The 15,758-nt window shown below is 28.4% G+C and overlaps 2 protein-coding genes across 2 annotated transcripts; both read right to left on the bottom strand.

The window, feature by feature from the left end:
* Nucleotides 1–2,759: 2,759 nt before the first annotated feature.
* On the bottom strand, nt 2,760–3,913 carry LOC118647625. The gene is made up of 2 exons (XM_036292871.1): nt 3,832–3,913; nt 2,760–3,730 (listed from the first exon to the last, which is right to left on the bottom strand). Exon 2 carries the CDS (start codon nt 3,717–3,719, stop codon nt 3,123–3,125), a length of 597 nt encoding a protein of 198 aa, XP_036148764.1. The 5' UTR covers nt 3,720–3,730; nt 3,832–3,913; the 3' UTR covers nt 2,760–3,122.
* LOC118647624 lies at nt 3,892–7,445 on the bottom strand. The gene is made up of 3 exons (XM_036292870.1): nt 6,841–7,445; nt 5,901–6,310; nt 3,892–4,137 (listed from the first exon to the last, which is right to left on the bottom strand). The coding sequence occupies exons 2-3, from the start codon at nt 6,163–6,165 to the stop codon at nt 3,929–3,931; spliced, it is 474 nt and encodes a 157-aa protein (XP_036148763.1). The 5' UTR covers nt 6,166–6,310; nt 6,841–7,445; the 3' UTR covers nt 3,892–3,928.
* Between the last annotated feature and the right edge of the window lie 8,313 nt (nt 7,446–15,758).

The following is a 15,758-nucleotide window of genomic DNA, read 5'->3' as shown; positions in this document are numbered from 1 at the left end:
TTTTATAAATAAATATAAATTTACAGTTTTTTTTTCTGATTTTTACATATGCAAAATAACATGTGGAATAACTTATAGAAATATGTTTTTGCTCTGTTCTTTTGATAAAGCTAAATTATACCTCAGACAAAACGCAATATTTTATAAATATTTATCCAAATATTTTATAAATATTTTTGTGGTCTTAGATTTGACAAATCATAAAGATTTATCATAAATATTATAAAAATATTTATGAAATATTTATAAATATTTACAAAATATTACTTATACAAATCTTTATCTTTTATTTACCATAAATATTATATAAAATATTTAATCTATATTTTAATATGTTGAATAAAGATTTTTTTCTTCGTATATATAAAATATGTGTAAAATATTTATATAATATTTTGAAAAAATAAATATTAATAAATATTAATAAATATTTATCATAAATATTATGTGCTGCCTGGAATGATTCTGAAATATTGATAGTATTAATTATATAAAATATTATATTAATTTTAATAATGTTGTTTATTAACCAATCTTTAAATAATGATTAATAGTTATAGGTAGTAAGGTGTCGTCTACTAGACCTCAATAATTTGTCATTTGAGGTCAAATCGTCAATTATTACAAAGAATTATAGTTAACGTCAGTAATTAGTCACTAATAAAATCTTATTAATACGTCGTAAAATGATCAATTAACTGACGTTATTAATTAGTCAAGAATATGACGTCGGAAATACGTTGTAGGATGGATAAATGACTGATGTAATTAATAAGTCAAAAAATGACGTTACTATTACGTCTTAATTTGGTAACATGACGTCTGCGACCTTAAATGACGAATTATTGACGTCGTATTAACGTCACCTTGCTACCTGGGCAGCGGTTTCTTTTAGAATAAATTTTTCTTCGGCATCCCGAAAGTCTTGAATCTCGATCTCGATTATGTCCATGGTAGCGAGTAATTTTGTTTCACACTGTTAAACATTGTTAAATTCAAACAACTTGTATTGCCTCGCGTCCTTGCAAGGCAAGGAGTGTGCTGTGAGCGGCAGCACCGCGTTCGTTCTTTTCGGGAAGCTTAGTAAAGAGCAGTTCAGTTGGCGCATAAAACTTGTCCACACACGTTGTGTCTCAATCATTCCGCACAAAAGTAACCCAGCATTCCTCAATACACATCTTTTTTAAAGCTCAAACGAGCAAGGTGACTATCTCCGTGTCTCGTACAAAACTGATTTCTCTTTTCTGTACGATTTTGAAAATATTGTCGAAGAGAATTGCGAAGTAGTGGTGGTAGTGGTGATAGTGGTGGTAGTAATGATGATGACGGAGGAAGTGATGGTGGTAAGGGTATAATTTACGTGCGGATAAAGTTACCGTATATATTAACCCTCGTAAAAAGTCGTAGCCGGAAAAGTCAATAATTTAACGATAATTTAACGAGAAGAGTCGATTTCTAGAACGTTAACAAATTCTGCATAAACGATGCAGTTAATGATCGTGGAAAGTGGCTTTGCAAATCGTACTTCTAATCGTAGACTGCCATGTTTCACGAGATTCCAATAGCCGGCACAATTTGCGGATAAATCGGGGGTGAAATCGAGTGAATGCAACGGATGAAAGAAAGAAAGAGTCGGAATAATAAAACTGTTTATGGATGTGCGATCGGAGACATCGCGTACAGACGAGAGACAGAGATAATGCAAAGAGAATCGTTACAGGAAGAAAGCAATTAAAAAATTTTTGCAAATTATTACTGGCGACCTTTCAAGGATTTTGCTTTTATACAAATTTATACATTATTTTGTAATTAGTTTTCTTTATTATTTTCTTAATAATAAAAGGATATGATCTTTTTGCTCACTTGGCTGTTCCCAATTTTATTGCTTATTTTATTAATACATTTTATTTTTTTATATTTTAAAATTAATAAATTTTATAATCAATATATTACATTCATTATTAAACGGGTTTTTTATTTTAAACTTTATGTTTATTTGTGCGATTTTTGCGTTTAATTGTACGGTTGTAGAGGTAAGGATAAGAGTAAGGTTGTATAGATAATAATGCTTTTCATATGTCATTTTACTTTTGACCCGTATTATTTTTTTATAATGGTCATCATTGATAAATCACATACAGTTATTGCATATCATGATGCGGTCTGCTCCTTAGCGTTAGTGCCTTTTTGACTACGACACATAAAACTTGTAAAAATATGCCATAAATTATTAAATAAATATAATATAATTTCATACCCATGGAATTTTATACTTGTTTAAATATACGTGTTTTATATTTTATATGTATTACACGTGTATTATATGTGCATTTTTATATGTATGTGTATTTTGACAGATGCCGCGTGATATCATGCCCCGCTTACAAGTGCCACCGTTGCAATCCGCTCGTCACTCGGAGCTTCTTAGTTAGAACTTTTCCTTATTTCTATTATTTTAAGTGTAGTTTTAGGAACAGTTTAAAAAGCAGTATTAGGAGTAATTAAGAAGCAGTTTTAGAAGTAATTTTAGAAGTAGTTTTAGCAGCAGATTTAAGAGAAATTTTAGGAGGAGTTTTAGGAGTTTTATATGTAGTTGCAGAGGTAGTTTTAGAAGCAGTTTTAGTAGTTTTAGGAATAGTTCCAGTAGCAGATTTAAGAGCAATTTTAGGAGGAGTTTTAGAAGCAGCTTTAGATGTAGTTGCAGAGGCAGTTTTAGATGTTGTAGTTGGAAGGGCCCTTTTACGAGTACCTTCTTTAGCTTGTTTTATTTTTTTAATTATTCTGGATTCCGCAGGTGTACATGTCCTTTGTTTTATATTTTGAAGGATCGGAAAAACAGTAAGTATGAAAGGCTCTGCATTTTTCTCTTCTCGTTTATCTGCATGATGTCTTAAATACATTTGGACAGATTCGATATTTTTTTTACGATGTATTTGTATTCCTCTATGCCAATAGGATCCTTTAGGAAATGAGACATCTTGTTCTTTCATGTCGTCAACGTGTACGTTTAATACCGTTTTATCGTTCTCGTAAAGGTAATATAGTGCTCGTCGACCGTTTTCTGATAGCAATGCTCTATGAGTGACATAGTCTTGGTCTCTTTCTGTCAGAAAAGCAGATCTTTATTTACATGGATTATTTCTAGTGTAAGCTTCGACACCTTCCGCTTCATTTTCTCTTTTTACGACATGCCTTTCTCTAGAATGGCCTCGTTTTTCATCTTCATCTTCATCTTCATCTTCTTTACCTTTAATTTCTTTAACGGGTGCGCTTAATTTGCCTTCTGAATCATTTAAAATTCTTTGAGCGTCTCTTTCCGTGTTGGATGATGGGTACCTGAATCTTGTACCTGTGATTGGATAAATATAAACTATAAGAGGCTCTTCATCTATCTTGTCTCGTTTATCTTTATGATGTCTTAAAAGCATATTGACAAATTTGATGTCTTCTAAACCATGTAGTTCTATTCCGTTATACCACCGGCTTGCTTGAGGAAATGAGATATTTGGTTCTACTAATTCTGAAACAGGTATCTCTACTTTATATTCAATGGTATCGTTAAGTTTATGTAGTGCTTCTTGACCCGATTTTGATAGCAATGCTCTATGAGTGACATAATTTTGGTCTTTTTCCGTCAGAAAAGCAAATTTTCCTATATGCGGATTATTCCTAGTCCAAGTTTCAACACCTCCTTTTCTTCCTCCTACGAGATGCCGCATTCTAGAATGACCTATTGTCAAATCGTTTTTCTCATCACCACCTTCGCTTAATTTACCTTCTGAATTATTCAGAATATCTCTAGCTTTTTCTTTTGTGCTGTATTTTGGGTACCTTTCTGAGTACTTTTCTTCTTCGGGACTTTTTTTCGGACTTTCTTTTCCGGGACTTTTCCTCGGACTTTCAGGTCCGTGTCCGTTTACTCCGCCAATCATAAAAAAACTCCTGCACCCTTCTTCCACTGAATTTTATCTAACCATTTGGCCAAATTCTGAAAATTGTCCTTTAGTTTTAACACAGTCCACTTACGAAGTTTTAATGGATTTTGCCCGATTTGAGAACCAATCACCGAAAACAAGCAGCTGTTTAAATCAATAATAACGTTATCGGGATCTTTGCTATCTCTTAGGGTCCAGTGACCTAGAAAAGGATTTAAAAAAGTTTAGATAGAAATTAAAATATATTTAAAACTTTTACGTGTAAAATGTCAACTTAAAAAAATTTAATAAGAGTTAATGTCCCTATTCGCGACCATATTTCTTCTACTGATTACTTTGATGTAAAACGTTATATACGAAGCTGCCGATTCATTAATGTTTACCAGTGAAGTGGAAAAATTTCAAAGTTTGTGCAGTACAAAAAGATTGTAACGTACAGAGTAAGTACAATAATTATCAGAGATACTTTTTTTGCGTTTCTTGCCGCATGTTATCATCCACGCGTATTCTTAAGGCCATCACACAATGCCAGGCAACAGGCAATAGAAACAAAAAATAAAGAAAGAGATAAAGATTCTTTCTCTCTTTCATTATTTCTGTTCCTATTGCCTGTTGCCTGGCATTGTGTTTAGGCTCTTAAGAGGATGCTAAACTGTTCGTCAAACTTGATTGATTTCGATAATGTAGAGTCATTCGTTCATGTTATTAACACAATTATGTATGTATTTTTTTTATAGATTTGAAAATCTTTTTACAGAATTAAAGTTTATGTATTGTATTAATATCAGCTTATGAAATGAATTTTGTACTGAGAATTTACAAAATTGTTTTAGATTGCTTTTTTTAGACACGAAATGTTCGTACCCATTAAACTTATTTATTAGAACGTCTATGCTCAATCTAAAACAGTAATATTGTTCCTAAATGTTTGCTCCACTTGGGATTAGGCTTGATTTGTACGTACAAGGATCAAAATTTTTACATCAGACACATTTTGTTACGAGTTGACGCTAGAAGCCGATAATTTTAAAAGTTTTGTCTTTTTTCTTACAAAATCGTTACGGCCCGGGTTTGTTATTATCTATACTTTAATTCTGGAGAAAGATTTTTAATTCTGTAAATGCAATTAAAAGATTAATAAGAAATAAAATTATAATTATTAAAACAGGACAACTTTATCATCTTCTTAAGAGTGAGATTAAATAGGACGTAATGGTTAAATTTAACAAATATAAAAGTTGTCAACTTAAAAATTTTTTATTAGCTATTGTATTATTCGATATTTCTGCTATAGTTTTCATAAATGACATTTTATACACTATAGTTTAAAGTTGTCTCACACAGAATTTAGATTATTTATATTTTATGCATGAACTCATAATCCTGTTTTACAATAATTGGTGTTAATTCATCGTGTGCGTGCCTGCGTGCGTGCTTGTGTGTTTGTGTGTGTTGTTAATTTAATCTTCTATTTTTAATTTTTTTAAATTTTAACTTTAAAATTTAATTTTTTTTTATTGTTGGTTGAGTATTATTACTGAATTTTTAGTAATTTTAATGTTTATATAATCTAGTAAAAGAAAATTTGCGTAAACATCATTTAACAATAATATATATAAAATTCTTGTAAACACAAAGTACAATAAAACATTGAAATACAGCATATCTTTAATTGTAAATGTAACACGAATGCAAATCGAAAATAGCGTATTATTCTCTCAAAAAGTGGATATGGCTACGTAGTTTTAGTCATTTTTTACATAATAATTAATGTAAAAAAAAAGACCTGTGATAAAGAGTTTGTTTTGAGATAGAAGATAAATTTTTTTTTTTATTATATTTTAATTGAATTAAAACGTAACTGTTTTAAATTAATTTAAAACAGTTTTTGATTCAATTATAAAATTTTATATATCAAAACAATTTTACACATTTTTTTTTGAAGTTATTTAATTAATAACTTACCAAATTGTTCCGAACTGTTTGCATGATATTCAATATCTACAGATTGTCCCAATTTTTGTTTTCCGATGGTCTTATTTAAACTACCATTAGCATTCCATATATTAATGGGTCTTTTAATTATGTTACTCAAAATAGCAATGTGTATTAAACTAGCTGGTCCATAGTTTTCCAAATCTTGTATAATGTCTTTTACATATTTAATTTTGTGCATTTTGTTCTGATTTTTATAATTACGATAATTACTGATTAATTGAATTTTATGCATCTCTCTATTGCGTTTTCTTAAATGTATTAGTTATTTTTGATTATTTAATGTTAAAATTTAAAGAATCGTGTGTCCATTATTGAATTATAGTTTTCTTCAGTTTTAATGTTTATTTCGTCTTTGTTAAGTGTCAGCTTCTATATATCTAAAACAGATTATTATAAAATTTATTTTATAAACATAAAAAAAAATTTTCTGAACATTCTGAAAAACACTAAAATGTTGAAAGAAATGCATAAATTTAGATAAAGTATATAAATATAAAAAAATTAAATAAATAATACTTGTAATGAAAAAATAAAACATTAATAAAAACAATAAATTTTAGAAAAAAGCTGTCAGAGTAAAAAAGAGTTGTGTTATCAAAAAAGTCAATTATTTTTAAATAAATCTTTAATTAAATAATTAAAGTTTGAATAGTAAAAAACAATTATTTCTTATAATATTGATAAAATTTACAAGTTTGCATCATTACTTTGTTGCAATGAATTCAGGGTTTACATTGTTAAAATTTATTGTTAATAGTCTAAAAACTCTAAAATCTAAAATTCGGTTTTGAATGATCAATAATTTAAGCAGAGAAAAGAGAGAGAGAGAGAGAAAGACAAACAGACATGCAGAATTAAAATTACATTATTAAAATATAAAAGATCAAGATAATTGAAGTTAAAATACCTGATCTCTAGCTTGTACAGAATCCATTATATTATCTGATAATTTTAATAAAAATTTGTATTGGTAGTAATAACCATTTTTTATTATGGAAATAGATTTTACTTTAAATTTTGTTCAGCCAGATGACATAATGAGATATTTAAATCAAATTTTGTTGCTTCGTAATTGTTTTTCTGACATTAGCTGCATTTTATGATTTTTTGTTGCTCACTTTATAATCGATTTTATATAAAAAGTCGATACACTTAATATCAAGTTTTTTTAGTTGAATTCCATGTTTGTTTCTCACCGTTACAATTTTATAATAAAATTAAAATTAATTAATACCTAATTATAATTAAAAATAATATTTTGATAGGCATGTAAGTGTTAGTATATACATCAATTATTTTACAAAAGATTCGTAGAGTTAAGCCTTGTTTTGACGCCCTTTGCCCTTTGCTTCAATTAAGAAAAAAGTAAATTACTATGATTCAATAAATTGTCTTGTTGCGGGATGCCAATAGAAAATATATATATTCATAATATAATATTAATGCAAGTACAATGGTCTCGATTGAATCATAATGTTGATATTGCAACAGCTTATGTCATTGTATTAAGAATTTATTTTAAGTAAAAAGAGGCGCAAAGTGTGTGTATGTGCGCCCTTAAAAAAAAAAAAAAACATTATTTTATGTAAATTGCTTTTTGTCCTATTGTTTTATTGTCTTATTGTCTTCTTTATAAAAATAATAATATAAAATTAATGTGCCAACTATAAGAATATTTATACAAAATTTGTTTATTATAACTTTTTATTGAAATATATAATAATAAACGGGCTTGATGCTCAAATAATTAAATGATTAAAATCAACTAACGGGATTATAGTAAAGTAAAAATTTGGCGTGCCCAGGTCGCATTTTTTTTATTTTCAAGACTCTATGTAGTCTATGTTATTGATATCAGTAAGTATATACAAGAATACGATTAATGTGGCTTGGGTTTTGTTTTACTATCCATCAGAGCATTTTTCCGAAATTTAATATAAAAATATTGAATACCTTTTCCAAAAAAATTAGACTTACAAAAGGTGAATTCCTTTTTGATATTTTATTCCAAATCACCTGTTTCTCAATTACCTGTTTATAATTTGTTAATAGTATAAATTTTCTAACAAGAAAACCTCACAAACCCAAAAATTCTGATTTTAATAAAACTTGGCATAAATGTAGAGGGAGTAAATACATAAATTAAAAAATTTTTAGTCGATACTTATAATCGGTTTAAAGGATTAAAACCACGCTTTAAAAATTAAGGGTTTTGCCTTTTCTCGATATATATCGTAAACTAAACAAAATATAAAAAAATGTTTTATACAAAATTGTACAGCATAAATACCTCTATTTAACTATGCTGTTGATTAAAAAAAATTTTTTTTTTTAAATTTACTCTTTATACCTTCCCTATATTAAATATCTATTGCATTAAAAAATTTAAATTTCAGTGAAATTTGACACAAATGTAGAGGAAAGTAATACACAAATTTAGAAAATTTTAGTTGGTGCTTAAAAATGGTTTAAAGGGTTAAAACTACTCTTTAAAAGTTGAGAAATTTTTGCCTTTTTTCGATATATCTCTTAAACTTAACAAAACATCAAAAAATGTTTTATACAAAAGTTTTACAGTATAAATACTTTTGTTTAACTACTCTGTTGATTTTTTGGAAAAAAAAATTAAAAGAACATTTTTTAATTAAAAAAAATATTAAATAAAATTGACACTTATGTACCTAGCATTTATAAATTATACTATCGTATACTACGTATTATTTATATTATCTATGTGTATATTTTTTTATCTATGTGATAATGCTAGATACACTGGAACCCCGCGTTAGCGTACTCCGCGTTAGCGGAAACTATCCCCTCCATATGCACTCGGCCCACATGAGTAGCGTGTGTGGGGGATAGCAATGAGCAATGCAGTCGCGTATTTCACGGAGTGGGAGTGAAACCAAGCAATAGGAGATAACCCCGCGTTAGCGGACTAAAGCCCCGAACAGTCCGCTAACACGGGGTTCCAGTGTATATATTTATATTAATTGCATTTCTGTATGTATTATTTTTTATGTGACAGTTGCGCAATATTAGTCACGTTGTTTTCACATAGTGTTTATTCTGTACATGTTACATATTTTACATTTATGTTTTATATTAGTCATGTTACGTATTAAGCGACGCGGTAGCGGCGCGACGCCAAGTACATAAAGAATTTTGCTGCATGATACAAATGATGCAAACTTCACTGCGCAAATATCACGCCGCTACTAAGCTTTATCTGGAATTTAGCTGTCAAATTCACTTTCAGTTAAAATATCTCAGAAACTAAAATCATAATCAAAAATCTAATGGCAATTTTGTTATATAATATTGATGTCAGCTTTCGATTGCGACCACTCCGATTAAAATTGGTACACTCATTTTTGAGATTTCGTAATTTCTTGCGCGAAAAAGCTTACTTGGATCACTTGGATATTTTCCACAGATCACATGTACACACACACGTAAAGCTAGTTTGTCGTTCAAGGGGCTTCACAATGTTCCTATATACAATTTTATAAAATTAAAATAAAATTATTTCGTAATGTAAGTGGTGAATATTGGTACGCGAAAAAATATAATAAACTTGATAATTCTAAGATCTTGTGATCTCTTGCGCAAAAAAGCTCACTTGAGTTATTTTTCACGCATTCACATATACATGCACACACACACCCAAAGCCGGTTTGTCCTTCAAGGGGCTTCACAATGTGCCTACATATAATTTTATAAAACTAAAATAAAAATTATTTCGTAATATATGTGGTGAATATTGGTATGCGAAAAAATATAATAAACTTAATAATTCTGTGATCTTGAGATTTCTTGCGCAAAAAAGCTTATTTGAGTTATTTTCTACAAATTCACATGTACATGCACACACACACGCAAAGCCGGTGTGTCCTTCAAGGGGCTTCACAATGTGCTTACATATAATTTTATAAAACTAAACATATAAAAAATTATTTTATGATATAAATAGTGAATTTGGTATGCGAGAAAAGTATAATAAGTTAACAAAAATAAAATAAATATATAACATAAACAAATATATACATGATATATGTGTAAATGTCAAAAATATTAATATAAAAATTAATAATAAAATTACAACGTCTGAATGTGAGTAATGTAAGTGATATTATTAGTACACAAAAAAATTTAATAAAATTAATAAAAATAAAATAAATAAATAATAATAACAAATAATATACATAATATATATGTAATAAATGTCAAAAATATTAATAAAAAAATTTTTATCTGTCAATGCAAATAAGTATAAAAATATTAGTGCAATCTTTTATCACGGTGAAAATATAATAGATGGACATTACACAAACATGATATGTACTAAAAGCGCAAAATGGATGTTAATAAATGATTTAAGTATAAAGAAATGCAATTGGCCTTGAAATGCTAAAAATGCATTCATATTTTTTGCAGAACAAATAAAATAAAATAAATTATGAAAAATATATACATATATACATACATACATATTAAATTAACATATTAAAAAATATGTATAATAAAACTTAATGTAATTAAAAAAAGAAGTAACTCTTTAATTTTTACAAAAAGGAGTGAAATCCCTTAAAAAAACCTTAAAAAGGTAAAAAAGATACGCCAAGTACATAAACGCGTGCTTTCCAAAATAAATTTAAGATCAATACAGTCAGCCAAGTATATTTTAAAAGACTTAAAGAAGTTTAATAAACATCTATTTAAAAATTGCTTAAACGGGCTTTATGATTAAATGATTAAAATCAACCAACGGGATTATAGTGAAGCAAAAACTTGGCGTGTCCGGCTCGTATTTTTTCTGAATTTCCAAGGCTCTATGTTATTGATATTGATAAATATATATACAAGAATGCAATTAATGTGACTCGGATATTGCTTTACTATCTGTCAATTTCTGCTTTATTATATGTTATCACTTATATTCCCATTTTTCACATAATTTTTGAATAGAACCATTTTTGAATGCGTTTATATACTTGACATATCTTTTTTAACTTTGTGAAGTTTTTCATAATTTTTTTATTATTTTATTCGTACAAATAATTTTCATATTGTATAACATTGATCATTTTAAGTCGGGCGTTTTAAGCAGGGCACGCCAAGTTTTTGCTTCACTATAATCCCGTTGGTTGATTTTAATCATGAAGCCCGTTTAAGCAATTTTTAAATAGATGTTTATTAAACTTCTTTAAGTCTTTTAAAATATACTTGGCTGACTGTATTGATCTCAAATTTATTTTGGAAAGCACGCGTTTATGTACTTGGCGTATCTTTTTTACCTTTTTAAAGTTTTTTTAAGATAAATCATATATGTTGTATGAAATGAAAATTACATATTAATAAAAGATTGGTACCTATTTAAATGTCGTTAAGAATTAGAAAATAGGCTTACTGGTTACAACTGAAAGTCAATGCATAAAGAAAAAATATTTTATAATATTAGGCACATATCTGAAACCGCCTCATTTTTTGTTAATAAAGATTTGTTCATGGTTGGCTTTTGTTGCTTCAACAAATTAAACAAGTTTATTAGAGTGCAGGACACAATCGACATAAAGTAGGACAGACGAAGAGACATTTAAACACCAGAATTAAAAGACATGCGAATAATTTTAAATTAGAATCGTCGAGAAACTTTGTTATAACAGAACACATGCTAAAAAATAACCACGTGTTTGATTGGGATAACGTTAAGATATCAGATTTTGAATCAAGATACCAAAAAAGGTTGATTACAAAAATGATCTATATTAAGGAGCAAGTGAATAGTATTAATTTATATAAGGACACGGAGTGTCTTGACAATTCTTATTATTGTTTGACGTTTTGTCGAAAATGACTAGCGGAAAATAAAGTTCGCTCATTCCGCCTCTGACTACTGAGCGTTACACTTGTTTTTAACGCTCGAATACTTTGTGTGTTTGCTGCTCGTTTTAATATTATGTTTTAATATCTGGGATCTACATATGTAAGTTTGTAATTTTTTACAATACGCATATCAGTTTATTTTATTCATAACACGTATTCCATTGTTTTTGATCTTTTAGATTTATTGGCAAGACTTGTTGACCCTCTATACTGTGCTTTTAATATGAAAACCGACTTGCGGAAAAATTTTACTATTTTTCATTTTATTATTTGTTTAATTGTATTATTTATTGGTTTAAGTTTTTATTTGTTATGACATAATTTGATACAATATGCGTTGTTTTGTGGTTGTTCAATAGTCGTCATTTTTTGGCTGTTTAATTATATTTCTGTTTGCGTTAATTCACTGATGTCTAAATTCATACATATTGGTAATTTATTATGAAAAGGACTAAGTATAGTCGAAACGTCTCGAAATTTAACATTTTATAACACAGCTGTTTTTTAGTCGCGTTTATAATTATATGTATAATGTTTATTTAATATATTATATTGTATTAGAAAAATGTGTCTTGGCTTGATATATTAACCGATTTATCGTAGTAGTTTTGCAATTTTTAGTGTTTAAAACATATTTAAAAAAAGTAAAAGACTAAGTAAAATAAATAGCAGATAATAAGAATAAAAATAGCAATTATTACTGCTGAGCTTGTAGACGGTTGGGAAAACTGTGCATTTTCACTCGAAGCAGATGAGTCAGTTACCATGGATTGATTTTGACCTTACCGTATAAATGAATTGTTTTAATATGATGGACCTCGCAACTACTGCTTTAAATAGTATAATATAATAATAGTAATATTATAATATAAGCGGAAGAATAAATGCAAAAATATATACATACTGGATGTGCCTAACATTATCGACGACTCCAAGTAGCATTTTGCGGATTTTGAAATTCTGATGCAGCACTATGAGCACTATGTATCAAAATATTTTTTTTTAAGAGCAGTAAATGTTCTATAACATTATACATGATAGCCGTTGGTTTTATCTGATATTATTGGTAAAATAACATTTTTGTATTTTAAATTATGTGTAATACGAGCTTTTAAAATGTCACTGCATTTTTGTATAGTTTCTTTTATAAAAAGTAATATTTTACAATCTTCACTGTTACATATCACACACTTTTTCTCAGTATACATTTTGCAATTTTTACGAAATTATGTATTTACACAAATACGAATTTATATATTAAAAAAATATAAGAAATGAGAAATTTAACAACTCTTACACAATTTAATATCTCTTTACTCGAGACGCTTTTAAACTTTGCACAGTACAACGTTTAAACTTGCCGAAGATTTACATCGCACTGAATCCTCTTTTGAAAAAGACCTTCTGAAGCTCTCCTGCCTTCTTTACAATACATAACATTTGCTCGTCGACCGTTTGATCTACTTGAGTCTCTATCTCTTTCTATCTAATTCCTACAAGTGAGTCCCAGATGTGCACAGATCGGAATGAATATCACCAATCAGATTGCTGAGTCAGATAGGGTGAATTTACAGAATTTGATCCCATTCTTACTCAGGTCCCAACTTACCCGGGTTGAAAGTATTTTATGGGATCTAGGTAAATCAAAGTAAAATGCATTATTCTATAATTTTATTCTAATTATTCTAATTATTTTAATTTTAAGAAACTAAAAAATATTTACAATTGCATATTAAACATTTTCGTAGTAATATACTCTGATGGTTATTAAACTCAGAATCCAAATTTCTATTATTAGTTTAGGAAACGATATGCAAAAGAGATTCTATTATTTAGTTTAGAAAACGATTCGCGTTCTTCATCGCAGTCTATATCGATGTTATCTTTCACTTTTCAGTCTGTCTTTTTGCATATTGTTTTTTAGGCGTATAAACAATTATTATTGTTTAATATTAATTTTTATCTTTGAATCTTATGATTTTTTTACTGCTAATTTTTCACCACTTTAAAGCAGTTTGCCGACTCTTCCTCTTCCAGAAAACAGTCTGCCAATAATTGTGACATCTTGTTTCAATAAACACTAAACATTCTCGCAGATTTTATGCTTGAATCTTATTCTTTTGTTTTGTCGTGAATACTATCTTTAGCCGCGCGTCCTCCGCCTTAATCTTCCTGACCGCTTAAGCAGACTGGCGATTTAGTGTTCGACAATACTAAAGAACCCTTTTTAGGTAGAGACATTCCACGATGCTTATTGATGCTATTTTTATGTAGCTAGCTCTTAGACTATTAAGGTATTCAGCGTTTCATAAACTCAAATCGGACGTTTAACCGAAATCTTTCTAAGAAGATAAGCAAGCACGAAAAATAATAAATTACATCTTGATTATATATTTGACATACTTGTACATATAAAAAGATTAGCTGCCATTGATGATGTTTGACAGATGGCTTTTTTCGCATCTTTTGTCTCACTTATTGGTGATTTCACGGATGACATGGTGCCCGCACGCATACACGCACCATAATAAAATATCTACATACATGGTACTGCTTGGTGCATATAAAAGTCGTTTTGAAGGTAGTATATCTGCGCGTTCTAGATAAACTCAACATCGTTGCAGCAATGGTGGCTTGTTTAATCAAGGCATAAAAGGACAATGTGAACTCGTAACGATTTATGGCAATTATTTTATTTATTGCTCCGTCATTTGTTGACGTATAAATTTAGAAATTTTTAAGTAGCGCTGAACTTAGAAGTTACAGCGACAGTTGGCTTTTAAAGGCATGTTCTTAATATATTCGGCAACATCCTGAATTTCTACTTTATAACTAGCTCTTTTGTTTCCTACCACACGTGTTTTACTTCACAACAATGTTGCTGATTTATATCTAGGCTATGGTGCATTAATGCGGTGCTATACAGGTAGTTTGAATGAATAACTGAATAATTTGATACCTTCTATACAGTAAAAAAGACATGTAAAATTACATAAATGTTACATATATTTGATGTATTAAAATCCGTGCATGACTCACGTAACCCTTTTTTTGTTATATTCTTGTTTCTGTTTATTTAAACGAATAATATGTATGTGTTAACATATTACACAAAAAAGCACTTTTGTTTTTAAATTATTTTTTTTTTAATGTTAAGTTTTAAAATATTATAAAATTACGCAAAATTATGTTTGATGGGCATAATTGATTTGCATAAAGAATTTTATATATAATTTTAATTTTTCTTAAAAAAATATATTTTTATTTATTATATATCAATAAATTTTGGATCGCCTATCGATCTACATCGGGTCTTGATAAATATAATTTTTCTATTGAATTAAATTTTTTAGCTTTATTTTAAAATATGCGCTAAAAGGTTTCGTCAGACTTGAAACACGAAAAGTTTGTTTTTGGTAGCTGCACTGCTGTACCAGTGTAATAAGTTAAAATGAGAAAAAATATATTTGTCTTATTCTAATTTGTTGCACCAGTTCAGTAGGGCAGCGACAAACAGGCCTATAGTCGTTCTCGATGCATTGATGCATCACAAGTTAAAGTAAGATAAATATATTCTCACTATACAAAAAAAACGTATTTAATATGTTTCATAGATGTTCTTCTGAAACATAAAATGTTTCAAAGACTCATACTGAAACGTTTTAAAAATGTAACATAAACAGTTAATGTCCGTATTCAGATACTTACATGTGAAACGTTATAGAAATATTTCTTGATATATATTATATCATAAATATTTTTTAAAAACAGTATTTAAAAATCGTTATTGTGGTATATTACTATAATAATATTTATAACGATATCATAAATATCTTATATGAGATCCATAGTTCCGATTAGATCAATCAGTAATTATAGAATTGCTAATAAAATAAATTTTACTACATATCCCAGGTAGCACGTACTTGTTTTAAAAAC

This window comes from Monomorium pharaonis, chromosome 10, assembly GCF_013373865.1.
Source record: "Monomorium pharaonis isolate MP-MQ-018 chromosome 10, ASM1337386v2, whole genome shotgun sequence".
Lineage (NCBI taxonomy): Eukaryota > Metazoa > Arthropoda > Insecta > Hymenoptera > Formicidae > Monomorium > Monomorium pharaonis.
Note: the sequence above shows the minus strand (reverse complement) of the source record. Positions and strands in the feature narration are given on the sequence as shown.